The sequence below is a fragment of the Centroberyx affinis genome, unplaced genomic scaffold (genome assembly GCF_046629955.1).
Source record: "Centroberyx affinis isolate AG114_WGS23_722 - 3 ecotype Tasmania unplaced genomic scaffold, CSIRO-AGI_Caff_v1 ptg000653l_1, whole genome shotgun sequence".
Lineage (NCBI taxonomy): Eukaryota > Metazoa > Chordata > Actinopteri > Beryciformes > Berycidae > Centroberyx > Centroberyx affinis.
This window is the reverse complement of record NW_027279279.1, coordinates 60,612-88,088: the sequence shown is the minus strand read 5'-3', so window position 1 is coordinate 88,088 and position 27,477 is coordinate 60,612. Positions and strand designations below refer to the sequence as shown.

The window sequence follows — 27,477 nt, the reverse complement described above, 5'->3', positions numbered from 1 at the left end:
GAACCCACTTCTTGGTCCCGTATCTGTTGACTTTCACAATGCTTTCCTCTGTTTCCAGTTTGAGAGTTGCTGCCATCTACAGGCAGATCTGGTGTTTGTCAGTATGACCATGGGTAATCTGAGTGGTCATGGACAGGAACAAGGGGATTTCTTCTTTCTTAAATAAATACTTAACAATGAAATATCATGCAACCATTATAGGACATCTGAAATATAAATTGTTTCATTTGTCTGCCGTCAGTACTGTCCAGTTGACACAACTTTGCCAAATCAGTATGCAACTTGCATGCATATGTGACTCATAAGCTTCACTTACTGGCCATAATTGGACAAGCACAATCATGGTGAAGGTTCAAAGAACAGTCATAAAGCTCATGTGTAAAGCACACCCAGGGGTTTGGCACAAGAGCGTCTCATGCTTCCTATCAACAATGCCATTTACAAGGACTGTTAGATTGTACAGGTAAACAGTTAAGCCTAATACATTTTCTAGTGACCTTAGTGAAGCATGTAAATTAGTTTCCTGAAATCATAACACATGGCTCTAGAGCACATCATCAAAGAGAAAGCTCTGAATGTTGATTCTTCATTGATAAGTGTTTAATGTGATGCTAATATATTAATCTTTGTCTAGGTAACAATTCTTATATTTATAAAAGAATGTCAGACTTGTGAAATAAGCAGGCTATACCTACAGATATTTGGCTCATTATACACACCCACTGCTTGATAATGATTTGCTGCAGGTGAAATTATTAAACTTCTGTGGAAAAGCACTTTAAAGCCATAGCAGAGAAAATAGGTCAAGTTTGTTTTTTGTCACTTCCAACAATTCAAAAGGAAGGAGGATGTACTTATTAAGTGCAATGAGGATGGATTTTGAAAACATGTGGGATATGTTTGTGTTTTATCAGCCATAATCCAGCGCTTGTATTGATGGTGATACTGGGAGTACCAGTGGAGTTGACTGGTTTGACAGAGGTTGCAGGACAGGTAATAATAATCTTATGTATAGCATTTTACAATTACAAAGTGCTTTACAACAGAGTAGGTTAAACAAAGGTAAAATCAAGAGTAAAAAGTAAAAAGCAATGTAGGAAAAGCAAGAGAGATAAAAGAAAAGCACACATGTGGAGATAAAACTAATGTATGATTTATTTAATCCTGACCCAACTGATTAGACAGTTGCACCATTCTCATTATCTATAAAACTAACTAAAATAAGTTGGTTAATTGGGTCACGTTATACTCCTGTCATGTTTGTTCAAGCCCTGTAGCCTAGTTACTGCTTTTTAGGGCTCCGTTTGATTTGCATAATTGTGAGGCTGCTCAGTTATTGGCCCACAAGGGCAATAAAAGATAAGTGGTTGTCCATAAACCCAAGAAAGAGGAAACGTTAAGACTTGGTCGAGTGTTGGTGATAGAAAAGATACAAAACAAAAGTAATATTTTGTCTAGATTTTCATCTCAGGTAATCCATAATCATGACATACTACGACAGTGTGGATAAGATTAAGAAAATGCTCCCCAAGGTAAGAAAATTCATCAGCATTTGACAGAAGTTTTTTATTCTCTTTCTAAATCAAATATCGCAACATAGCCTACAGTAGTTGTACTTTCACTTGAAGATGTTTTTCAGTGTCTGATTGTTGTTTGTTTTTATGAAGACATATCTTGAACGGAAACATGTGGCCCATGAAATATATGTTGCACTGACCCACTACAAAAGCCTTGTGCCCATGATGGATAAATATGGTAAGAAGCACAACAGCAGTTCTGCTTTGTCATAGCCTGCTATGATACTATTTCACATGTGGGGATTCATAACTGTGTCATTCAGCTATTTGAACAAGCATTTACTGTATGTGATATAACCAACGCTGCCTGTTTGTACAGTTTTCAACGATGGCACTACAAAGGGTTTAATGAGTCTATCAGGAACCATTCCTGTCTTATATGAAGGTAACAATTCCCTTGCATCTTATACCATATGATCCTATTAAATGATCAAATATATAACCAGAGGTTGACTGTATCATGTTTAGATTCAGATCAATTCAGAAGAAAGTAAGAAAAAAATATCTTTCAGTGTATTGTAATTGTAAACCCTGTTCTTATACAAGCCAACACCTACAACATCCCAGTATGCCTGTGGCTTGGGGAAAGCTACCCCCAGACTGCACCCATCTGCTATGTCAAGCCCACCCGAGAGATGATGATCCTCACAGCAGAGCACATCACTAGCAATGGTGAAGTCCTGCTGCCTTACCTGCAGCAGTGGAAGCATGTAAGAGAACTGAACTTTAATGTGTATTATTGGACAGGACTGTGTGTAATATGAGATGAGTAATGGCAACAGGCTAAAGGACTGATGTCTACACTGTCAGACAATAAACAGAACTGAATGCACTGAAGCAGGAGAAACCAGTGCATTTTTAAAACATTTGAATTCAATTGCTTCATTCTATAAGAACTCAAGAACAGCAGCTTCCTTTAGACGCACTGACGTTTACACCAGGATGTAGTTTAAAGCCTTACACCCATGTTATATTGGCTTGATTTGTCTTTTCTCCCATCAGACTGAGTGTGACCTAGTGAGTCTGCTTCAGGTGATGGCTGCCATGTTTGGAGAATTCCCCCCCGTATGCGTAAAACCTCATCCAGAGCCAGAACAAGCCTCTTGTAAGTAACACTCAGACGCAGGCAGACAGTAAGACTCCACATTGTGCCAAAACAACATTACTGCATCTGCCCCAGATACAGGTTGATGCTGATAAGAGAGAAATAGGATTCATATCTAGGCCACACCTGCTTAAGTGTGAGAACAGGTTCAGCACTCGTAGATTTAGGTCTGAGAATAAACAAGGCATCCTGTTTATGGAGAGACCTTATAAATGAATCTGTTGTTTCCAGGTTCACTACAGTTCCACAGACAGGCAGAGGGATTTTCAGAGACAGATGGGAATTCATACCTGTTTTTGACCAGAGACGACGGTCAACCTTTCCAGCAAGAAAATGAAACCAACTGTTAGCTGTTGGTGTGGTTTGTGTGTTTATTTGTTTGTCTATTGCCTGTAAAGTGCCTGTATTATGTGATTTCACTTATACCCACTGATACAACAGCTGATGAATACACAACCTCTACTATATGAATGTACACAGCACTCAGCACTTGCAGTATTTAAATGAGGATCTTTGAAAACTTTTCTCATCTAAAATCTTGACACAGACTCATACTGATCTTTGCTTATGTGTTCATGGACTAGAATTAGTTTACAAGCAGCTCATAAAGTGATATCTTACAACTACGCCCCAAAGTGTTGGCTGTGTTCTTCTTTTAGGTCACAGTGAATAGAATAGAATAGAATAGAATAGAATAGAATAGAATAGAATAGAATAGAATAGAATAGAAATTGTGTCAACTCTTCAGTGGGTCTAGAAAACTAGATAGCTCGCAGTTTTTATTTACTGAGAAACTGCATGCCCCTCTCACACATATCAGTTATGAAAGCAACCGTTTGTGCAAACTTGGTGTATTTGTGTAAGCCATCTAACATTGCTTGCCAACCATGCTAAAAATGTATGCACTCATGGTTATGTAAAGCACTTTGGTTAAAAGCACCCACCCAACAGCATTTCATGTTATGGTGCAAAATAATGTGATCTAGGTTTTGATTTGCTGTGCAGAATTATGTGGATATGTGGCTGTAGAAATAAAATGTCCCATGCACTGGCTGTCCTGTGCCATCTGCCCTTCAACCCTATTGGTTCCTTAGTGTAGCCTACTTGTCTTCCTGGTGCTACTTCAGGCCTTCTGATGTGTGAGATTGCTGTGATTTGTTGATTATCTTCACTGGATTGCCTCATTGGTCTAATAATCACAGCGATCAGATATTCAAGTATGTTTAGGTAGGTAAATAAGTTACACAGTTTATTGCATCTGCAAAAAAACACATCACGCCACATTTTCAGATGTTCAAATGTTCACTTATACTGTATGTTTCTTCAGTGTTTGTTCACTCATGCAGGTGATATGGCAATGGGATGGATGTTCCAAACTATCTAAAAGTGTTAAATTAACTCTGAAGGATAAGGACAGATGGATATAAACAGTGGCATAGTGTTGATTTTTACACTTAAATTTAGTTAAATTAACATTGATGTTTTTGCTGTGATCTTTTTACAAATGGCATGATGATTTTTGCCACATTTGCCAAACACAAATTTCCAAAACATAAAACGTACATTACATACCAATTTCATATTTCAAATTCATATATAGTTGTAATTGTCCCACTGCTCCCTCTTGGAAGCCGTCCTATAAATATCTGGTATTATAAAAGCTCTTCAGGAGTAACCACTCAACTCCAAAAACTTACTAACATTGCAAAACTACAGTAATGGGGGAAAGCAAGTAAGAGATCAGGAATATGATCTTCTCTCTGGTCAAAGAACAGGGATATGATCATTTAAAAAGGAGAGAGATAAGAGGAAAGACAAAAATACAAGGTTTGGACAATTAGGAGGTACACTCAGAGTAAATTAGTCAAAACAAATGAAATCCAGCACAGCACACTTTTGGGTTTGTTTGCTGTGTAAGAGTTGTAAAATATACATCCATTTATTTTCTAAAGACTATAAATATAGCAGGTAAACCAGGGTAATACATTCATTCATAAATTCAAAATCAGAAAGTAAGATTGCAGAAGTTCAGAAGTTGAGTGACTAAAATAATTTTCGTTTCAAACCACTTCTGAAAGAAAGGGGCATAAAAAAGATCAAAATAGTACTGTTTTTTTGTTTTTTAGTTTGTTTAAGCAAACGCAAAGGAGAGGACTTTTCCTTTTGTGAACTTACTCTTATGAACATGAATATAGAGTTAAGACAATAAGGAAAATATTGTTTTTATACTGTAGTCAACGAAGCCGAACAAAACATTTCTGAAGAAACGAGAGAAACCACAGCAAATGTTGTCAGTTATAAATCTGGAGATATCTAACCATAGCTTTATACCAAACAAATGAAAAAGAACTGGTCGATGAATTATACGAAACAACACCTGTTCTCCGTTCTTGGTGAGCAGGAACCTGTGTGGCAGTAAAATGCATTGTATTCCCATCCAGCACAGAACGTTCCACGGGTTACGTCACATGGGGACCGGAAGCAGTCAGGTGTAATGCCGGAAGTTTCTTTTGTTGACCATCGGATCATAGTTGTTTTTTGGTCTTGATTTGATATTAATTTAAGTGTTTACGGCTATTTTTGTATCCGATTATCGAAGTTTGTCGGTAACAAGAGGCACCACTCCTTTTGTTTGATTGAGGGGTTTCTTGGAAAAGCCCAGTCTTACTTCTGGTTCGGCCCTGGGCTGGGCTAACGTTAGCTTAGCGTTCGCTGAAGTCTAGCTAGCTAGCGTTAGCTTGTCTCAGCTATCCCTGTAGCTGGCTTCAAAAGTCAGCTATTCTATCAGTTAAGTAAGTCAAAAGAACAGTCTGTCGTAAACCATGGCAGTTGTCAACGAAAGTGCCCTGAAGAAAATGCTGAAGGTAAGCTTGCTAAATTCCTGCGCTTGCTAGGCAGCTAGTTAGCTAATGTTACCGAGGCTAACATGATACTAGCTAACAGTTTAAGATTTCCTGGAACGGGAGAGGGTGTTGCTGCCCCGACTGTTTTCTGACAACATGTGTCATTTCAACAGTTGATTTGTAACTCGCACATCAATATTTTGAAACGTTAATGCATTTGTTTTAATTCCTCGTGCAATTCTTTGTGTTACGCTTTTTCATTTGGCATGGTCAGCTAACTGTAATGCTTATTTTCTTATTTTCATTCAAACAGTCAGACATTTCGTTTCAATTTGCAAGATAATCGAGGATGTCCAAAGGCTGTTTTAGCCTCTATCTCCTTTCCAGTGATTGCTTGCTACCATAGTAAACAGTCAACCTCTTCTTATCTTCTGTCAATCAACCACTTCCTATCAATTCTTAAAGGCCTTTCTCTACACATTGTTTTATAGTCGCTAACAACACGTAAACAACTGAAAACCATGGGCAAAGTTGGAATTTCTATTCAGGAAACAACTGAGTCTATTGCTTGTTCTAATTTACCTACCTTTTATGATCCTAGTGGCCAAGTGTCAGCTATTGTTTCTAACCTTCAAAGATTCTAACTTGTTATTGCCATATCTCTTGTTCTGTTGTTATTGTCCAGCAATACAAATACAGAGACCTGACTGTCCGTGAGATAACCAATGTCATCTCCCAGTACAAGGACTTGAAGCCGGTCATGGATGCCTATGGTAAAGTTATTTATGTTTATCTCTTATATTTATCGGTCTGGTCTTGGATATATTTATATATATATATATATGTTTATAATATTTTTGTATTCCAGTGTTCAATGATGGCTCCACAAGAGACCTGATGAGTTTGACAGGAACAGTCCCAGTCAGCTACAGAGGTAAGGAAAGAGTGTCCAGCAAAAAATGATTAAACACGGTTCCTTCCTACACAGATCTGGGAAAGTATGGAAAGTGAATTTGATAATTTCCATGTTTCAAAACTTTGGGAATTGCACAAACATTTTGGAAGAGTTTGGAAAAATACTCACACATGACAACACATTTTATGTAAGTGTAGAAGCCTCAGCTATAGAGTGACATTGCCTAGTTGATAGTCATATTACCTAGTGTCAGCATACATCACATTGAGCATCAACCAAAATCTTCAAATCCAGTTGAAATTAAGGTCTGGAAAATGTCCAGAATTTGTAAATGATAAATCATTTGAAAAAGCATGTATCATTTTTTATTTCATGGGCAATTTTTTAAGTCCCTATTAACTTCTCACCTTGCTTCACAGCTTTCATTCTGAAAAAGTCATCCATTCTTCTCCATTGTCAACAGTTAGTACAAATGTAAAGAATCCATTTTCAGTTTCAAAATCCTTTTAAACTTGTGTTTTATCAGTCATATTGTCAGGACATGTATATCAAGAGCTTAATTAATCATTTGAAAGATGTTTCCAATAATATGAGGTCAGAGCACAGGGTCGGCTACACAACAGTGCCCCTGAAGTTGATTGTGATCTGTGACTTGCTCAAGGACACTAGGGCAGTTAGGGCAGATGCTTGCCAATATTGGGCTTGAACCTGGGTTGTCTGATGTCTCTCTCTAACCACTAGGCCACTCTGCATCCCCCAAAAAACAAAAGAAGGTGACTGATCTTAACAGAATGTGTGTGTATCTCCTTTAGGTAACGTCTACAACATCCCAGTGTGCCTGTGGTTGCTGGACACATACCCCTACAACCCTCCTATATGTTTCGTCAAGCCTACCAGTGCCATGATGATCAAAACTGGCAAGCACATTGACGCCAATGGCAAGATCTACCTGCCTTACCTACATGAGTGGAAACACGTGAGTGTGATGGTCTTCAGTCTCTGGGGATTTGCTGACCTCTACATATACCCCTGTGTTTTAGATGTTTATTTAGATGTTGACAATATATGGCTGTTGTAAAACTGGATGAAGAGTAAAACATTATGTAGAATGCAAATAAATAATAAACAACAACAATGTAACAGCAGTGCATAGGCCTTACATGCTTTTGATGTGGAAGTGCACCATCCTTCATTGAAGATTTTGGATATGTCCAAATATGAACCCACTGGTCTGCACAAAATAGGGCAGTCATGATGGCCATAAGTTTCATTATGGCTCTAGATAGTACTTGAACTATGTTTGGTCTGGTGATATTTTGAAATTGCATTGATCTGTATAGATCATCATATCATATTCCCAATGTCTAACTTGCACCCCCCCCCCTCCTTTCTCCGCCTGCCACCATGTGTGTTATAGCCCCAGTCAGACCTGTATGGTCTGATCCAGGTGATGATTGTGGTGTTTGGAGAGGAGCCTCCTGTGTTTTCTCGGCCCACCACACAGGCCCCCTACCAAGCCTTCCAAGCTGCTGGACCCCCTAACCGTGAGTGACACAGCTTACTGTTGTAAACAGTGTGATCCAGGATGATTTGGAGGTTGTCAAATTGGCCCCGTACTATTTTTCTAGGGTGGTCAAGGCCTTGTCTGAGGATGTCAATAGAAATCATAATCCAGAAACTGTTTGATACAATGTAATGTCTATGTCGCTAATAGAAATATATCTCTTATTGAAATTAATTAAATAAAGAATTTTCTACATTAGGATGTGAAGTATGCTATATAGGCAGTTCAAATTCTCCTCCACACAATCGCTGTTGAAGAGTTTATGACTACTTTTTATGGCTATCCTTGAAAACCAAAGCAGAGTTGAGTTTGTTTGGCCTTTATGGATGAGGACTGGAAACATTTTTTTTTTACCTCTCACACAAAAGCTAACAAAATTGCAATAGGAACAGGTAGGTCACAACTGCAAATTAGTGTGATTTGTAAGAAAAACTTTTAAAGCTCATGTAGCTTGAAAAAGTACCTTAATCCTGCTAATTATAGAGCTTTAAATTAAAAATAAAAAAAATAAAAAAAATTTGAAATGGATTATTTCCCCACAGCACTTCCCTATTGAAAGTTTATTATAAGCAGGTCATGCACATACTGTATAAGTTCTCCCTTGCAAAGCCATCTGGTTGTGTGTGAAAGTGAAACATCTTCATCATGATTCAATGATTTTGTGCTTGCACACAGTGAATACATCAGATAAATTGGTAAACTATTGCAGTTTTGCTTCTCCAAATCAAATACCGGCTTGCATGCATGACCCGTCTAAACAGTTGAAAAATTTGATTACACACCCACAGTGTGTTTTGGCTATTATCAGAGTTCCCACGGTCCTTCCACGGTTTGTGGATTTGAGAAAAATAAAATAAGGCCTTACATGTTTTTGAAACTGAATGGATGGCCTTGAAAGTACTTGATTTAAAAAAAATTAATATAGCACCCAGACTCATCAATATGTCTCTGGATGTCTCTTCATCTAGTACCAATGCTTCCTGAGGAAAACCCTTTGATGGACTAACCCAGCAGTTTAAAAATGCATGATTTCACAATGATTTCTTATTTGACAAGATCATGAGTAAAAAAATCTTTTCCCAAAACATGCCAATTTGGAGTCCTTGAATTTCACCAAACAAAACCATCAAAGTCATTAAAAAAAGTCCTTGAATTTGATGTCCAAGTTAGTGTGGGAAACCTGTATCATGTCACGAGTTAAAGGGGAGAAAAAATGTTGCCATTAAAAGATGAGGAATTGTCTGTATTCTTTAATCACTTTAGTAAAGGCATAATATTGTTTCTTACTGAAAGCAATGGACCAAAGTTTCATAGATTTGGCATTTTTGCCACTGTAAATAATCAAAGCAAAATGTGGCACTCTGGAACACAGTAGTAGTGGTTTCAGTTAGTGTGCTACCTTTGGACCAAAGAGAAATGTACCTGTTGATCTTGTAGGGGGGCAGTGTGGTGCAATGATGAATTTCCATGTGGACATTTCATGTTAGGGAGTTGTTAGGGCATTGGTATGGCCTAGATCAAACCCTGTGTAAAATAATGATTGTTTTATTGTTTGTGCATATCATGCATGCACATATCTTAATCTACACTCAAAAATGTTGAAAATATACTGTCTTGGAAGAAAGTTTACATTATACTGTTGATGTAGCCTGGTGTCCAGCCCCTATGAATCGCAGTTTTCAGCACTCTTCAAATTTGCATGGCGATTCATTATTATGATTATTGTGCTTCATTATCACTGTGTGCTTTAAATGATGCATTTATTTCCTTTGGCACCAGATGGTGCTCACATACCACTATAGCCCATAGCCCAAAATGAAAGTAAACTTGTGTATGAGAGAGTGGACACATTTTGACACGTGTGTCTAAGTTATGATTGTCTCCCTCTCTCTGTCCCTCAGCCTCCTACATGCCTGGTATGCCTGCAGTCTCCCCCTATGGCCCAAATCCTAACCCTGGGTAAGATATTTAGAGTTCACCTCTTTCAGCCAACACACTGCCTCACTCATTTTTTCTCAACAAACCTGTTGGCTGGCTTGTTTGTCTTGGTGGTTTCGTCAGCAGCATATTACACACAGGCATATTTATTACTCATACACTGTCAAGCAGCTTCAGTTAAGCAGACATTTATAGCCTTGTTAAAGTTAAAAATATATCTCTGGAATGTTTTAGAATGGAAAATATAAAGCGGTAGCTATTTGCTGACTATGTATCCATTTGCAGTGGCTATCCAGGATACCAGTACCCAGGGGGGAACACATATCCAGCCACAGCTGGCCCTGCACACTACCCCACCCAGACTCCAGTCTCCACAGTGGGTATGTATTACAGTGTTCAGCATTCTGGGTGTTGTAGTTCTCTCTTTCATTGGGGACATTTAAAAGTATATTAAAAAGTATAAAAAATTATTATAAAAAATTTGCACTCAGCTAGTTATGAATGCTTAACAACACATACAACAAGCCCCAGACAAATCTGTTCCAAGTGTTACTGTGTACACTATGGTCTCTTGTTAATCCACATGTAACACATGTATATCATATATATTTCAGAGCCTGCTTTTTGTGGTAACATTCCAAACTACGACAGTTTTTATTTTTTCATGATATCAAAATGTGATATTTGACCAAAGGTTCATTCACTCCAAATAAAACAATACCTTTCTACCTATCCATGGCCTTTAGTTAACCCTGAATTATGACCCTTGACCTTCTGACTTCGGCACCCTCACCCTCTGTGTGACTTCAACGGAGCGCTGAGCCACCAGTGAAAGGTCGTTAGTGTAACCAGAGAGGGGGGCATTAAAGGCCAAAGGATGGGACCCACCCCCCGAACTGCACAGCGCTATATTTAAGACGGGAACAGTAACTTCTCACAAAGTCAGACCTGTGGTCAGTGGAACCATTTGCTGTCCCAACATCAGCGGTTAGCTGGGGCAGTGAACACTGGTCAAGGATCAGTATGCAAGAGAGGTTTTATCCACCTCCTATATTTAGTAAAGGAGAAGAGATGAGTTTGCCTCTTAACTCCTCAGTGCTCAAGGCTGAATAAACTCTGACATTCACAATGCTGACATACACATAGGCTGGCCTCAACTCTGTAGACAACCATCCCCCACCGCTCTACTGTCTCAGATAAGACTGAGAAAGGGGTTACACAATAGCAAGGAAACAGACTCACACATAGCTAATGTAAAAATGTATACTGTATGAGTGTTATTTTCATGCAAAACTGGTAATCATTTTACTAGGCCTAACTCATAATTACTATCCCTGTCACATTAGCTCATCAAAAATTAAGTTCCCCAGTTATTGTATTGCTATGTCTGATTATATACCCAGAGACCGACAGAGACCGTGTACATTTTTGCCGACTCTTCTCTGCTTTTTGGCTCCTGTTACCTTCCGTCCAAACTGTCTCATGTCATCTCCCAACTTCTCTCCTCTTGATCAGGCCCTAGCAGAGACGGCACCATCGGCGAGGACACCATCCGCGCATCTCTGATTTCGGCCGTGAGCGACAAGCTTCGCTGGAGGATGAAGGAGGAGATGGACAGGGCTCAGGCCGAGCTGGACGCCCTGAAGCGAACGGAGGAGGACCTGAAGAAAGGACATCAGAAGCTAGAGGACATGGTCTCACGACTGGACCATGAAGTGGTGAGAGATCCTTTTTCCCCATGTTGAAACTGTATTTTTTTTTTCCATTTGCATTTTCTTTATCATTTGAAGTATTGTTGTGTGTGTTTATAATCACGATGCTTCTTCCAGGCCGAGGTCGACAGGAACATCGAGCTGCTGAAGAGGAAGGATGACGAGCTGAGCGAGGCCTTGGAGAAGATGGAGAACCAGACGGAGAACAACGACATCGATGATGTCATTGTGCCCACAGCGCCGCTGTACAAACAGATCCTGAACCTGTATGCCGAGGAGAACGCAATCGAGGACACCATCTTCTACCTGGGAGAGGCCCTGCGCAGGGGCGTCATAGACCTGGAGGTTTTCCTCAAGGTGAACACACCGACACAGCCACAAGCAAATGCATAACACGCACATACACACACACTCTTCAGTATTCCATTCCAGATTGTGTGCTGTGGTTTCTGTCCTGAAGTGGTTTTACCCTTGCTGACTCTGATTCTCTTCTCCTATCACAGCATGTACGCCTTCTGTCCAGGAAGCAGTTCCAGCTTCGTGCCCTGATGCAGAAAGCCCGCAAGACCGCCGGCCTCAGTGACCTCTACTGACCAACACCGACTACCTGGAAACATGCATATCTTGCTCTTTTCTCTCGTACTCTCTATCTCTCTCTCTTCCTCTCCCTTTCTTTTAGTCCCATCTTTCATATCTCTCTCCACGAATCCAGATCTCCCTCTCCCTATATCAATCTTGCCAGCCCCCCACTATCCCTTTTGATTCTCAGTGAAATCCTCTTTTTGCCTGGCATTGCATTCCTTGTGAGGCAGAAGTCTGAGTAAAGAGAATCTGTCTGAAAAAATTGCAACATATATGAAGAAATAGACTGGTTTTTATTTAGCACAGTGAAATTTCAAACTGTGTAGCCACAGTTTTAGTATGGCGTCATTTGTGTTTTCGTCATACCAACGACTACTTTATTTGAAATCATTATGCAGTAACAGTCATGACCCACTTGTGAGACATGACACCATTGCTATGCCTTTACTTTTGCCAAGTCCAAAAACAAAAAAAAGTGCATCAGGTTTGTGTAAAAAGCACTGTCACCACGCTATGTACCAGGTACTGTGGTTGACACAAAACATGCTTACACTCATGCCATATTGGTAGAAGTGAGGTGTGAGTCTATGCTGTCTTTTTGTGACAATTGCGGTGCGACTGAGTCGTCATACAGAGATAGCAGTGGTGTCTACCTGAATGCGCTGCACTCTACTGTAGCCTACAGACTCTGTTGGCAATCCGTCTGTCAGGCAACGTCATTTGGCTAGTAAGCACAAATAGTCGGGGGCTAAGTTTCTAGAGAGCCCCTTAGCTCTGAGCCCCTCATAATGAAAAGGTTAGCTCTGATATAAATACCCAATAACCTTTCAGTATGGACAGGGGTTCAACCCTAGGATGGAATGCTGTATGAGGTCCGAGCCATGTTCAGTAAGACGGATCACTTCTCATACAGAAGAGGTGATGATGAACATGGACCTGAACTGTTTGTTCAGTCTCTTGTTTGGTTCCTCTGCTGAACACAACCTTGGCTCCCATGCCGCTGGCCCACACTTCTCTATCTTTTTCCCTTTCCTGCCTATCTCTCTTGATGATGGTGTGAGTGAGTTTTTCATTGCAAGTCAGCTGCTCAGGTCTACCCTCCAGTCTGACTGCTAGGAGTTAATCAGTCAATCTTGTACAGTAGTTATGCTCTAACCCCTGTACAGTGTCTCTGTTGAAGGTGGATGACAGTCTTCACATACTTTATTCAAAAGTATAACAAAGGAAATTATATTATTTTTTTCTTTTTCTTTACTTTCTCTGTGTTTTTCCTTTTACTGTACACTCCCACATTCTCAGCCCTTCTGAGATTTTGAATTTTTCAGTAAATATAAGTGAAGTTGTGAATAAGTAAGGACGGTCATAGGGTACAACAAATAAAGAACTATTGTACTAATCAAAAAGTTAACTTATGTCAAGTTTGCAAACAGGTCTCCTTTAAATTAGCTTTTTACTAAATGCACTTTGAATTGTATGATAGTATATCTACTGTTGTTTTTTTTTCTTGTTTAGTTTCCAACCATAGACCACCTGTTCTTTTATATCTGTAGATTTATGTAAATCAGTACAATTAAAAGAAATCTGATTTGATGCTAATGACTGCTTATTTCTTAGTGATGAGTTATTTGGATGGATTAGTAGCATTCCCACCATGTGTTCACCCATACAGACACACCAAACCTCGACAGATAACTACTTTTTGTTTGCTTTTGTAGTTGTTTCAACTTGCCTGGTGTGCTAGATGGCAGGGTTTCCTGCATTAGGACAGTTTAGGTGCATTGGGGCAAAGTGTTACTTACAAAAAATAGACTTTCAAATATTGTCCTATTGTCTTAACTTTCTGGCACTCATTGTATTGTCGTGTCACAAAGCCCGCCTGTCTGAAACCTGAACAGACTAAAACAAAGTATTTGCAAAATGTTTTTAACAAGCTCTAATACACACAGTGGTTAGGTTTCACTGACCATACACATGGTGATGTTTTATGAATACTGGTATTCATAAAACATCAGCATTCTGATGATGTGAGGCAAGGCGTTCATGTTGGCTTTGCTTTGATCTCACATCTATAGAAGCTAGTGACCGCAATTTGACCTCCTGCATAAAAAGCTCTAATCTGCCTTGTGTGTTAACTCCTAGCTGTGCAATGAGAGCAGCTGAGTCAGCTGCATTGTAAACACAAACTGACAAACACAGGAAAGGACAAAGGGGAAACTTGTATCATCATCCTGGTAGATTTATTTGATGTTAAGAGCAAATTAGACCCAATATCCAGCTGCCATGACAAGTACAGTGCGTCAGTAAGTCAGGTGATTGATAGGTCATGTCTAATAGTTGATTAATAGACTTTTCTCATTAAATAGAACTTTTGTATAACAAATAATACTACCATGCTTCTCAAAGCTTGGTGCCTTTTTTCAGAGGTGGAGAAAATTAAATTAAAAAAAAACCCTTTGAGGACATTTAAGGTGCGCAGACAAACAGAACACCATCGTCAGGATTGTCACCTTCAGTTATGATTCATAACCTGGCCTTAGGTTATGATCCCAGTTGACCCTTTCCCATTGGTTCTCTGCTCTCCATTTGTTGAGTTAGATTGTGGCATTAGCACTTGTAACTGCAGGGTTGTGCCAATGCACTGATTCAACCCTTTTAATTCCTTCTGATGTATACTTATAACTTAATGCCACTTCTATAAAACTTGCCTTCCACAGAGGTTTTTCTGTCAGTGCACTTGCGGTTAATTTTGTATACAAAAGGCTTTGATGCCAACTAACCTGTGGATGTAGGGTTGTGTTTCTCAAACGATATGGAGTAAGGTACTTTGGTGTCACAGGTTATTGGCCCAGTGATATCCTGCAGTGTTGTTATGGCTTGGGGCGAAAAGGAAGCCCTCTATATAGAGAACTGAATGTCTCCATTATATTCTCCAAACAAAAAATAAACAGAGATTGCCAAGTGGAAACAACCAGCGGGCAACAATCACTGAATACTTGATAAATATAAACTACATACAAGGAGTGCACAGAAGACAAGCAGCAACAATACACAATAATATATATTAACATGTATATGCACAATTTACACAATTATGCAAAGGCATTACAATCTTTTTGTATAGACAGGACAACGGACTAAAACTCCCTCCCTTCAACAGAGAAACAGACTACAGGGTTGAAGTCTGCTTTAGAAAATTCAGTCATGGAGGGAGGAAGGGGGAGGGTGGGGGCAGCGAAGGAAAATGACACCTGCGATTGAATATCTACTGATCATCTCAAGCTAATATCTAGCTTCCATTGGTTTAGCTACAAACACCTGGCCTGTTAGATGTTCAGAGGTGTCATTCACCCGTCACTGTGAGGGACACAGGAGGTACATGAGGAGGGGTCGAGCCACACAGGGTGTTTCGGTGCGGGTCAGGGTGGGTTGGGGGATCAGAGGCAGGCTCTTCACAGGGTGAGCTCCTTCTGTACACCCCACAGTGTCTCAGCGCTCTTCACCAACTGCTTCTCCTCGTCTGGCTTCAGTGTCATGTGGATGACGTCTGTCAGGCCGCTGTTGCCCAGGACACAGGGGACGCTCAGGAACACCTCGTCCTTCACTCCATGCATGCCCTGAAAGACAGAAGGAGGGAAGAAAAGAGGAGGGACAGAGGGAGAAGGATTGGGTCAATGGGCGCAGCTGCAGACTGTGTGTGTGTGTATCTTCAGCTTAGCTCTGCCAAACAGTGAGGCATGTGTGGTCTGCTCACCTGGACCAGGGTGGACACAGGGTGCACCTTGTGCAGGTTTTTCAGGATGCTTTCCACCAGGTCAGCCACAGACATGCCGATGGCCCAGGAAGTGTAGCCCTTCAGCTTGATCACCTCATAGGCTCTGGGGGACAGACACAAACAGAGTAAAGGTTAGAGGTGAGAACAGCAAGAGAAAATGAAGCTGTTGGCCTGTTTGGCTATTTGGTATTGAATTAATTAACTCCTGACACCCCACGTACTCTTCATAAAGTAATTATTCCCTTCATGCAGCTTCTCTCCTGATGTTTTCATGCTGAGAAGTCAGCAGCGGTTTATCACCATGAGAGCAACACAAAGATAACTGTAATGCATCATAAACTCACAGCAGTCACTCAATCTGGATATGTAAATTTTCTCCACAATTCTTTCAAACTCTGAGGAGAAAAACCTGAACAGATAAGTTATACCTGTTGTATATGAAAATGTCATAAATGTCTGTCTCAGATAAGTAAAGAAGCTCAGGTCTTGCAGGTGGAGAGAGTTGTTGTTCATTGTTTATGTAGACAAATCCTTTTTTTCCCTTATAAATCCTTTTGAAGTTTGAGCCAGCTACAGTGCTGTGTGTAGCTGAGCTGCCTGAAGAGTAAGACTTGGCTATAGCAAATGAGCCAGGCTGGCTACTTGATAACTTAATGACATCAAATAAAGGTGGAATATCAAAGGTCACAGAAGGTCAGGCAGTGGTATCACATGACTATCAAAGGAATGATACAAATGCCAATACAAAATCCAACAACAGGAATAACCTACTGATTTAGTGTCATTGGTTAGGGAACATGGCTAAGTCGTAATTATCTCATAACTTCAAAGGCAAACTTGCCTTCGATCAGGACTTAACATTCGCAGACATTTTATACATGCCACTCCTGGTCTATAAACGAGATCATGAGCACTACTGAACACACAAAGCTACATAACTTCTATACCATTGTGTTAGTAGTCCACTGGTTGCCAGGCTCCAGTAAGCTTGAACAGTGGGGCACTGTATACATGTCACTGCTTGCCTTTTGGCTTACAGCCCTGGTCAAAATTCCTCACCAGCTCTGCTCAACTCCATTGGATTCAATTGTGCCTGTTGGGATTTTTGGCTGTAGCTGTAGGTCATTAAACTGTAAAGATTTGTTTGAATAAAATATCTTCTTTATGGTTCCCGGCTGGACAGATGGTCTGAATGTACATGGCTGATTGCTTTGCAGATCAGATGGTTGTTGGGTGAAACAGTGAACATTGTGGTTTGTAGTTTATTTCTTGTCAGACTTGGCTTAAGGTTCTTGCAAGAGGAATTATTTTTACTTTGTCGATTCCGGAGAGGTACTTAAGTTGTCGGTGGCTCACTGGACAATAAATTCTGCAAGAACAAAAGTGTGTGGGGGGGTCAACTCACCCCTCAACCACCTTCTTATGGACGTCCTTCCAGTTCTCACTGTCGCCCTCACCGCCCATCTGTGGGTTCAGGCCCTGAAGGGAAACGCCAGCAACGTTCACACCGCTCCACACGGGCACTGAGAGGAAGAGAGAGAGAGAGAGAGAGACAGAGAATAGTGATGTAAAGTTATACTGAAACAAACTGACCGACACACTGCAGACAGCGTCATGCAACTACATGTCTACAGATATCTACAGAGAACTGATGAAGCCATGATAGAAGACGTAATACAGTACGACACACCGGTAGACCACACAGATATAATTTTTAGCCTGAGCTGCATACCACTGGAGTCTCCGTGCTCTCCGATGATCCAGCCGTGGCAGCTGGAAGGGTGGAGGTGCAGCTTCTCTCCCATAAGGTGGCGGAAACGGGCGGAGTCCAGGTTGGTGCCAGAGCCGATGACGCGGTGACGGGGGAAACCGCTCAGCTTCCAGGCAACATAGGTCAGGATGTCCACTGGGAGGGTGAAGAAGGAGTACGGATAAGCATTGAAAATGGTTTCATCAGCTGTGAATCTATGCTGAGCTACAGGCAAAGCAAACCGTTGTCCTATACCTGCATAAACACTTACAAAATGTATATTCCAGATTCACTTTTTCAAACTACATCACACCTTCTCTCCTCATCTCTTTCTCTCATGCTCTCTGTCTAACCTGGGTTGGAGACAACCATTATGATGCAGTTGGGGCTGTACTTGACGATGTTGGGGATGACGAACTTGAAGATGTTGACGTTGCGCTGCACCAGGTTGAGGCGGCTCTCTCCCTCCTGCTGGCGGGCCCCAGCGGTGACCACCACCACCTTGGAGTTGGCTGTCACACTGTAGTCTGGCAAGTGGACGATACGGGAGATGCTCCATTAAAGCAACAGACTCCATGATTCCCATTATCGCAATAAAGGGACTATCAAAATTAAAATTAATTTGTGATATACTGTAGTTATTCCTAATTATAATACTTGGTTTGTATTCTCACCCTTGTCGGCCACAATCTTGTGTGTCTTGAGGAAGAGGGATCCATGTTGCAGGTCCATGGCCTCACCCTTCAGCTTGTCCTCCATCACATCAACCAGGGCCAGCTCGTCACACAGGTCCTGATTAACAAATACATATATACAGTCATCCTGAGCACTCACCATATACAGTATATATCTTACAGTACGTCTACAAGTTAGATTAATTCACACTAAGGATTATTGAAAGCGACTAATCTGTTAATCTCTTTCATTGAATGACAGATATAAAGGAAAAGAACAACGCACCAACACCCTCAGGCTCTCTCTACTCAGCAAACAACAGCAGTGTTAATACTAACACCTGTGACCTGGTTTCTCTGTGATTGTTGTTCCTCAACTGGCAAAGAGACAGCCAAACTGTTATGAATGGGCCAGGACAGTGTCAGGGGAATGCAACTAGAGTCAGTGTTCCTTCTAAGCCCAGTTCCAGTTCCGAGCCATGGAAAGGTACGCAGGTATTCATTCCACCCAAACAATAGAGAAGCTGATTTCACTTCTTAGCACGCCTTCAACCAGAGAAGGAGGAACTACTAATCAGTGAAATCAGCTGCTGTAGCAAATTTGCAATTGCAACTGTTGTGGTTGCAATGAAAACCTGCAGACTCTTCCATGGCACAGGACTGGACACCACTGGCTTAGGGGAAACATTGACTGGAATGGCACAGGAAACCTTGCCCACATTCTTCTTTTATCAACCATAAGTAGTAATTTCCCCCACTCAAACTAAAGGCTATGTGACTGCAGCCTGTGGAGGTTTGGCCTTGGTACTATTCAAAATGCTAGAGGTGATGCTCTGGATTTGCTTAGTCCATTCATGGATGTTGGACTTCCTTCTTCTCAAGAATTTACCTAACATCCCTTATCCCCAGCCATAATTTCCCTTTTGTTCCCTGTATTAAGTTACTTACTCTCTATTATCACCCATTTTACCCATTAAGCTATTATCCCACCTACCTTCAGTCCAATCTTCTTTTCGCCCCTTTCATCCCTCTTAGTCTTATCTTTACTGACATACAAGAAACCACACTGATCACTATGTTGCCATCATTCTTCTCTTTTTTTCTCCCTTCCACCCCTTCCCATCCCTCTTTGTGTCTCACCTTGAGCAGGACGCTGACGGCGGAGGCCATGCCCACCATGCCGATGCCCACCACTGTCACCTTGTTGGTGCAGCCGACAGGCTCCTCCTTCATCACATGGCTGATCAGTTTCTCCTTGGTGGACATCTGAAGAAGAGAAGGAGAGGCATGAGAGGAGAGCGGGTGAGAGAGAAGGATATGCAAGTGACAGGGAGGAAAAGTAGAGAAAGTCAAGGGAGAAAGAGTGAGGAGAGAGAGAGGGAAAAGGGAGGATGAGATAAGAAAGGGGGTAGGAAAAGGGAAGCAAAGTAAGAGCAGGTACAAAATAATAAAGGGGGAAGAGGGCGAGAGTGGAAGGAGAGAGGCAGTAAAGAATAGCGCTGCATAATGTATGTGACAGTTTGACTGCTTAGTTGGTACTAACAGGCCCACACAGGGCTGTACGTGACCGCTGCCTTGTCGTACGCTGACTGGCTGGGTCAGACTTGCTTTCCGCTTTCACTTCTCTACACTTTGTTTAACATTGCACAATGGAAAGGTTTCTCCTGTCATGACACCACCACAAGACTTCTATCTACAGGCTTCCCACGCCTTTTCAATGATGAAATTCAAAAACCTTTCCATGACCCCTCCATGACCTCTTTTTCAAATTCCCATGAACAAACGTTAATGAGACTGAATTAAAAGGTAACCAGCAACTACACTATCTTTAAGCATTAGTTTGTTTTTCACTTTAAAATCAAGGATTATGTTATTTTAACTCTGTCAAGAAAAATGGTCGGCACTACAGATTTTTGTGACATTTGACAATATTCAAGAAATAAAATCATTAACCTAACCTTCTCCAGGCCTGGAAAATACTATTTTAAAATCCCATGACTTTTCCAGGTTTTCCAGCAGTGTGGAAACCCTGTATCTACCAAGAGGGTTTACACAAAGTTCAAGTTTCACATTCATATAGGTAGCATCCTTGTCATGTAGACTTCCATAAATGGTTTCCAGACAGGAGGCTGGCCTCAACTCTCCAGCCTGACTTGCAACCCTTGTCACTTCCTTTGCAGTGCCCCTGAGTCTCCATGGCAACCACTGCCTGGCCAAGCACTGCAGCCTGTTGCCGTGCAGCAAAGACCATCCCCAGATGGCGTCACACGGTACTATTTGTATTTCCTGGTTGAGCAGACATGGCTGAATGCTCATGGGCTCGCTTACATCACCGCCATGACTAGGCTGGTACTGCTGTGCGATGTGGACACAAGCACATAGTGGAGGAGCTGGCGGGATTAATACACTATAATACCCTGCTATTTAAGACCACTTCTGCACGATGACTTGGCACACAATAGTGGGATATGTGAAGTGGGGCAGTGTACACACCCAATATCCAGTTATCCAATTATCCCTCCCTGAGAAGAGGATCTGCAAGCTTACTACATACCAGATCTGACCCCTAGGTGAGCTGCGTACAAAAGAGCCCATTGTTAACATACAGTAGAGGATTACTGTACAGGTTCAATAATGTGGCTGGTTCCTTCCTCTGCTGGGGAAATGTGTCGTACAAACCAGCCTCTAAATGATTTCCTATGCAGCATGTCTGCGTGAGGATTACAAGCAGGATTATTAGTAGCTGAAAGAACTTAATGCTGTTACAGAGAGAGAGGGAGATGGGCGTTTTGTGACAAGCTGTGGATTACGTGAATTTCTGTGACCTATAAGTGCCTGTTACCAATACATGTACAACTGGACAAATTAAAAAGTTCCATGTGTGAACCTTTGCACGCTGGAGTGATCATATCTCCCAGCACACTATGACATTTACTTTCCTGAAAACCAGCAGCTCAGTGAGGGCTCATTGACTCATGATGGGGTGTCAAGTATCATGGCTGAGTTTCAGTGTCAGTCTTTCATATTACTCTGTAGCAGGCGACTATGAATGAATCCTTTCTGAATCTGCACTACTCCAAAAGCAGACAGAGACACACAGATATTTGATAACTGGACTTCAAACTATGCGGCTTTATAAAGTGGCCAGCTACAGCATTAATCCAAACTCTTATTTGCCGTTGAAATGCCACCTGCCAGAGGAATTTTACCAACAGGAAAAACTGGACTGTCTCAACACGCATTTTCATGGCTTGACTGGGAATTTGGCAGACTGTCAGTAGTACTAGTCTTACAGATAGTTATCCACATTCCACAAGAGTGTTTGAAATATGAGAATAGTCAGATTTATCAGAGAACATAAGGACTCTAAGATCCATAACCAAGTATTATGTTAGATCAATAATTTGATTAACTTGTCTAGCTTATAAAATTGTCCATTGTCCATCCATCGTAGATCTGTTATTACATCTGGCTCTTACACCGCTCCCACCAAGCGCTGCTTCCTGATAGTGTAGCATTTGAACTACAGCTACCAAGATGCATTGCAGTTCCCAGTGGTTGGGGGGTTAACTGATGGCCAAGGCTGCGCTCAGTCTGGATGACGGTCACGTACTGGTCAGTGGCGTGAATGCGAAACATGAAAGACTTGTGTAACATAAGACTAACAAAACCCTTCGGATGCAGGAGAAATATATTCACCTTATAATCAGTTATAATCGGAAAAGGATTGTATATTACAGTAGCCTACTAATTACAGTAGACTTATAGTAAGCGTTGTTATTTTAATCATATTGAGATATTTGTGCTATGTAGGCTGTTATATACTATGTATGTACAATTGTTCCAGTGTGAATCAAATAAAACAGAGGCATACTGATTCGCGGTAAGAAATTTTCATAGGTCTGGATGGCCATACCATAAAATTAATAAATATCGACAGCTTGTCTTTATAGCCTAGCACTTTAAACCCATTCATCATGAACACTGCTGCAACAAGTAGGAAACTTGGGCCTACATCCTGTTGCCTCACTCAAATATTTCGCCAAAAACCTGCTTGATTACACAATTCAAATGCAATACATGTACAAAGAGTAATCTGTCAAAAAGCGAAATTCAATCGAAAGGGTTTCTCGCCCAGTTCCAGCTCTAACCCATCCATCACTTCCATTCGACAGTATCGATTATAGCGACACGCCCCTCTCCACATCTCCGCATCCAGCACGTGTGGAGAACCTGACGCACCATCAAGTTGGTCAAGACAGTGCCACATTTATTATTTCCATCAGTTTATACTACAAAGTACTCAGAATGTGAATGAGTACTACTTGTACAAAGTAACTTTTCACAAACAGTCTATTTTTTTTTTTTTTTTTTACAGACGGTAATAATGTTATATTAAAACAAGCTATCTTACCTTGAGGCGTTAGTTACAGTGATGTAGAAACACACGTTGAAATGTGGAATGTCACCGACTGGGCTCTGAGTGCCTGGGTGCAGCTTTTCCGCAGCAGTGGTGCGGAGGTGGGGGTGTATCCCGGTATTTAAAGAGAGGGACAGACTCGGTAGACGCTACGTGCTTACATACGAGTGAGGGAGGGCGGGAGGCTCTCCGGCGGCGGCTCGTGTTGTATGTCACGTCCATACCGAAGCGACGTCATCGCCGTGGCCAGGATGCGGCAGTGATGAGGCTGTGCGCACCCTGTGTGGTTTACACTGTTGCATATAGCACGTATAGCTTAGATGTATTTGAACTTATGAAACGGTGGTTCCGATGTTCTGATTGGCTCTGTCACGGAAGCGTTGTTGTAAAATACCTGCTAAACACACGTGTCCGCGGAATATATAATTAAATAGCCTATTAAATTAACGGAAAACCACATACTTAGCCTATGTGTCGCTTAGCAACCATGATGTTTAGACTAGCTACTGTTAAAGATATAGATGAAAAAGACAGCCTATAGATATAGGCGAATATAAGATGTTCTCAATATTAGTTGCCTTCCACTAATTGCAACCAATAATTTAGGCTACAATTTAAGGACACTTTGTATCATTTACTGTGGCCTATGTTCTTTATGACTACTAATTTCAGGCAGGCAGCATATAGTGGGAGTAGGCCAATGCGTAATGGGAATTGCCCCAGATGTTCCGTTTTGAGTCAGTGGAGAGTAGGCATTTTACCTACAGCTTTACAGCCGATTTGTCATGGAGATGAATGCCTAATATATAGCTCAAGTTGTTTAGTCCAACAGTAACACACGTTTTTTCACCCTGTGTTTTTCACATGGCTCTTGATAGAAGACAGACCGATGTATTCTATGAAATGTAGCCGAGACACTGAAAGGAAGCGTACACTCAGGAAGAGGATGGGTAACTTGGATGCAAGCCGGGCTTGTGTCGTCATTCTACTGAACCAACAGCATCTCAGCGGCTCCCTCTCCTGTCTGGTTTTAATTATTGCAGTCGAGGTCCTCAGCCTATAACACCAACCCTAACCTGGAGCCTCAATAGCCTTTTCTCTGTCATTCCTCCTGAAGGCTTTGACTGACAAGTTTTATGGAGCTGATTTGACTGACGAAGATAAAGCAGAAGTATTTATAGTCATTCAATGTCAGCCACAGTTGGATTCAACCTTTGGGCCAATATTGGGACCGGTCCTTTGGAAAGGCACCATGTCCTCTGGCTATTCAATTCCAGATACAGGCTACCATTTACATCTAGGGCATTGCTGGGGCATTGCTCTGTGAAGGCCAGTGTTCAGAGATATTTGAAGACTTCCACTCATATCCAAAAAAATGTCACCTATTCTTACAAAATGATTGAGAACACAAAATAAGAACAAAGTTTAGTAGGCTACTTTTTAAAGGATGATAACATTTTTACAAACTGGATCCTCTGTATTTAATAATAATAATAATAATAATAATAATAATAATAATGAACCTCAGGTAATGATTTACTTTTCAAAATGGATGTATAGCTTTATGGAATAGAATTCTTATTAATAAAAAAACCCAGAAGAAGCAACAGAAGATTGAAAAATGCGCAAAATAAAAAAAACAACATAAAAGTAAGTCTATCAAAATATAAAATTCAGCTCCCTTATCAATTCAGATCTATAAGGTTAACTGTAAACCTTTGTAATTACCATATTGGCACAGGTATGAAGTGTAAAGTAACATTATCTTGCATTTAATGGCATATTGTTAAAAGGAACAACTCACTATGCTTGTATAATAATATGCTGAAACACTGCCATAATGTATACTCATAATGTTCCAGTTGTAAATCCTTTGAGGAGCAAATCTGAGCAGGTTATTGCATCCATTATGCAAACAGATGTGCTCTGTCTGGAGAGAACAACCACAGGTGTGGAGGAGAAGAGCCTTCAGTTTCATCAGCGTTTCTGTTTCTGTATTTCAAATTTAGCTCTGAAACAGATTATACAAATTATTTGCTCTACACTCAACCAAATCCTCGCTAATCTCATAAGGGATTTTGTATCCTACTTATATTGTCTTTCCTTTTCATCGCTTTTATATTTTACTAATCCTAGTTTTTGTCTTTTTGTAAAGCTTTTTGCTTTGGGATTGTGTATATATATATACAGTACATACATATATATATATATATATATATATATATATATATATACACATATATATATATTTAGGCTACGTATATATAAATATGGTTTATTCTTAATACACAATAATAATGTGAATGAATGAATGAATGAATGAATATTTATTTGTCCGTTAGGAAATTAGTTCTGTACAATCATCGGTGGCAAACGACAAACAAAAAGAAAAGAAACATCATCACAAGACAAACAGGACATCATAACAGGACACAAAACATACATGATTGGAAATGGGGGGGAAATGGGGAACAGTGATCAGAGTCCGTTGTTGATTAGTCCTATGGCTGTGGGGATGAATGTTTTATTTGTTCTTGTTGTCCTGTGGAGTGGGGTCCGAAACCTGCGTCCTGATGGGAGTAGTTCATATTGGCTGTTGAGTGGATGAGTAGTGTCTTCTATGATCTGGTTTGCCTTGTGTATTGCACGTGATTTGAACAGTGATGTAATGTCCCGGCATTTGATTCTGCAGATTTTGCTTGAGATATTAATGATTTTTGTTATCTTGTTTTTATTGACGGGTGTTAAGGAACTGAACCAGGCGAGGAATCCAAAGGTGAGAATGTTTTCCATGAAGGTTTGGTAAAAGAGGTGTAATGTGGAACTGCTGACATTGAATTTGTGTAGTTTCCGTAGAAGGTCTAGTCTTTGTTGTCTCTGCTGTATATGGTCTGTGTGTTGATATTCCAGGTGAGCTTTGAGTCGATGATGGTTCCAACTAAGGTAACAGTAGCTGTCAACGGTGTGGATGTCGTGGTTATCAATTTGGACCGGTTCCAGTATACTCCTCCTGCTCCTGAAGTCAGTGATACTTCATTGGTCACTATAAGGAACAGATTGCAGCCACAGAACAGCGTCCTGGTGTTTTTCAGTTTTCAGTGTCTTACTCAAGGACACTTCAGCAGGGTGGATGCTTGATGACATGGGGGTCCTCTGGTTGAAGTCTCCCTAGTCACTGCACCACTCTGCTGCCCCATTATTAGTATTTCTATAAGGAGAGACTAATAGAAGGATGAATGACAAGCTTTATTGCATGATTACATTTATAGAAGAGTGTAGAATCTGAATGTACTGTATGAATGACAAACAACAAACAGTTTTAAATTCTGGTGGCAGCATGGTGATTGGTTGCCGGAATATGTGGTGAGATCTTATTGGCTAAATGTAAATGGAGGAAGCAGGAAATGACAGCATAGGGGGAAAAAATGACAGTGTGGGAAAATCCACTTTTTCTGAAACTTGAGAGTGTGCGTAAGAAAAGTAAGCTTCCTGATTGAACTTTCAGGAAGCTTCATTAATATTGGTATTAGTATTAGTATAAAAATCCTTTGAAGTTTTCTGGACCTATGTATGTAACCTGTGGAACTTATCAAATGATAATGGATAAATAAGTCTGTAGTTTTCTTGCAGTTTGTATCAAACTCACAGTGGGTTCAGGCTGTTTATCAATCAGCTTCTTTTCTACATTTGTTCAGCTTTATCCACACCACTCTGGCACACCTACACCGTTGGCAATTGATAACAGGCCCTAAATCGTGACATCTTATTCAAACTCAAATTTAAATTGTGTTGTTATTGATACTTCATTGTCATTGTCCCATGTAAATTCATGTATGCTACTGTGTGGCCATTTGCGAGTATTGCCTACATTGAATAGTGTGTTGCCTGCCTTAAATAAAAAATGTGTCTGGATGGCAGTGCACTCTGCTTCTACATGCACAATGCCTTTGCTGACAGGACATGCGTTGAATACTCTTAATGTAAACATAGCCAAACATAATTTATTATATAATATTGCTAAACTATTTGGCAATTTGATTATGATGCTAATATTCATGAACCTTCATACTACCGACTCCGCTGTATTATTCTGTGATGATTCCACATCCTGTTGAAATTGCCTCCTGTGCTGGTACCTTAACAATCAAACCAGTAATACATAGAGCAATTCCTACTGTTTGCCTATCCTGTCTGATGGGGTTAGCAGTTGACTGTGTGGGTGCTGGCAGCCTGCAGAACATGCTTGACCTGGGAACCTGGGGTGATAATTTGAGCATACATGCATGCTTTAATCATAATGAGAGAAAGAGTAAAATTATATTATTATCATATTGATTGGATTATTAGAAACCCAGCATAATCTCTCTGAGCTCTCATTGTTTCATCCAAGAGAGTTACTTTGAAAAGATCTAGAGGGTTCATTTTAAGAAACTAGTTTTGTGAATTGGCGTTTAGTCAGACACTGAACTGGATGGGATTGGATGTTTAAATTAGCTGTTATTCAGCTCTCAAGTCTCCCGCAGTAATCTCACTAATCAGACATGAGATCCATGCCTTGGAACAAGGGTGACTTATTATGGCAAATTATGTAACACCTCATATTCCAAATACAAGATGTGACTCA

At 40.6% G+C, this 27,477-nt stretch overlaps 2 protein-coding genes across 2 annotated transcripts; one reads left to right on the top strand and one right to left on the bottom strand.

The window, feature by feature from the left end:
- Positions 1-5,172: 5,172 nt before the first annotated feature.
- Positions 5,173-13,823, top strand: tsg101a (tumor susceptibility 101a). The gene is made up of 10 exons (XM_071519057.1): positions 5,173-5,546; positions 6,211-6,298; positions 6,394-6,459; positions 7,254-7,417; positions 7,859-7,985; positions 9,907-9,964; positions 10,229-10,323; positions 11,459-11,661; positions 11,773-12,012; positions 12,159-13,823. The coding sequence occupies exons 1-10, from the start codon at positions 5,505-5,507 to the stop codon at positions 12,246-12,248; spliced, it is 1,173 nt and encodes a 390-aa protein (XP_071375158.1). The 5' UTR covers positions 5,173-5,504; the 3' UTR covers positions 12,249-13,823.
- A 629-nt stretch (positions 13,824-14,452) lies between these two features.
- On the bottom strand, positions 14,453-22,973 carry ldha (lactate dehydrogenase A4). Its single transcript, XM_071519049.1, has 8 exons — positions 22,848-22,973; positions 19,574-19,699; positions 18,434-18,551; positions 18,113-18,286; positions 17,742-17,915; positions 17,415-17,532; positions 15,989-16,112; positions 14,453-15,851 (listed from the first exon to the last, which is right to left on the bottom strand). The coding sequence occupies exons 2-8, from the start codon at positions 19,697-19,699 to the stop codon at positions 15,687-15,689; spliced, it is 999 nt and encodes a 332-aa protein (XP_071375150.1). The 5' UTR covers positions 22,848-22,973; the 3' UTR covers positions 14,453-15,686.
- Positions 22,974-27,477: the final 4,504 nt, after the last annotated feature.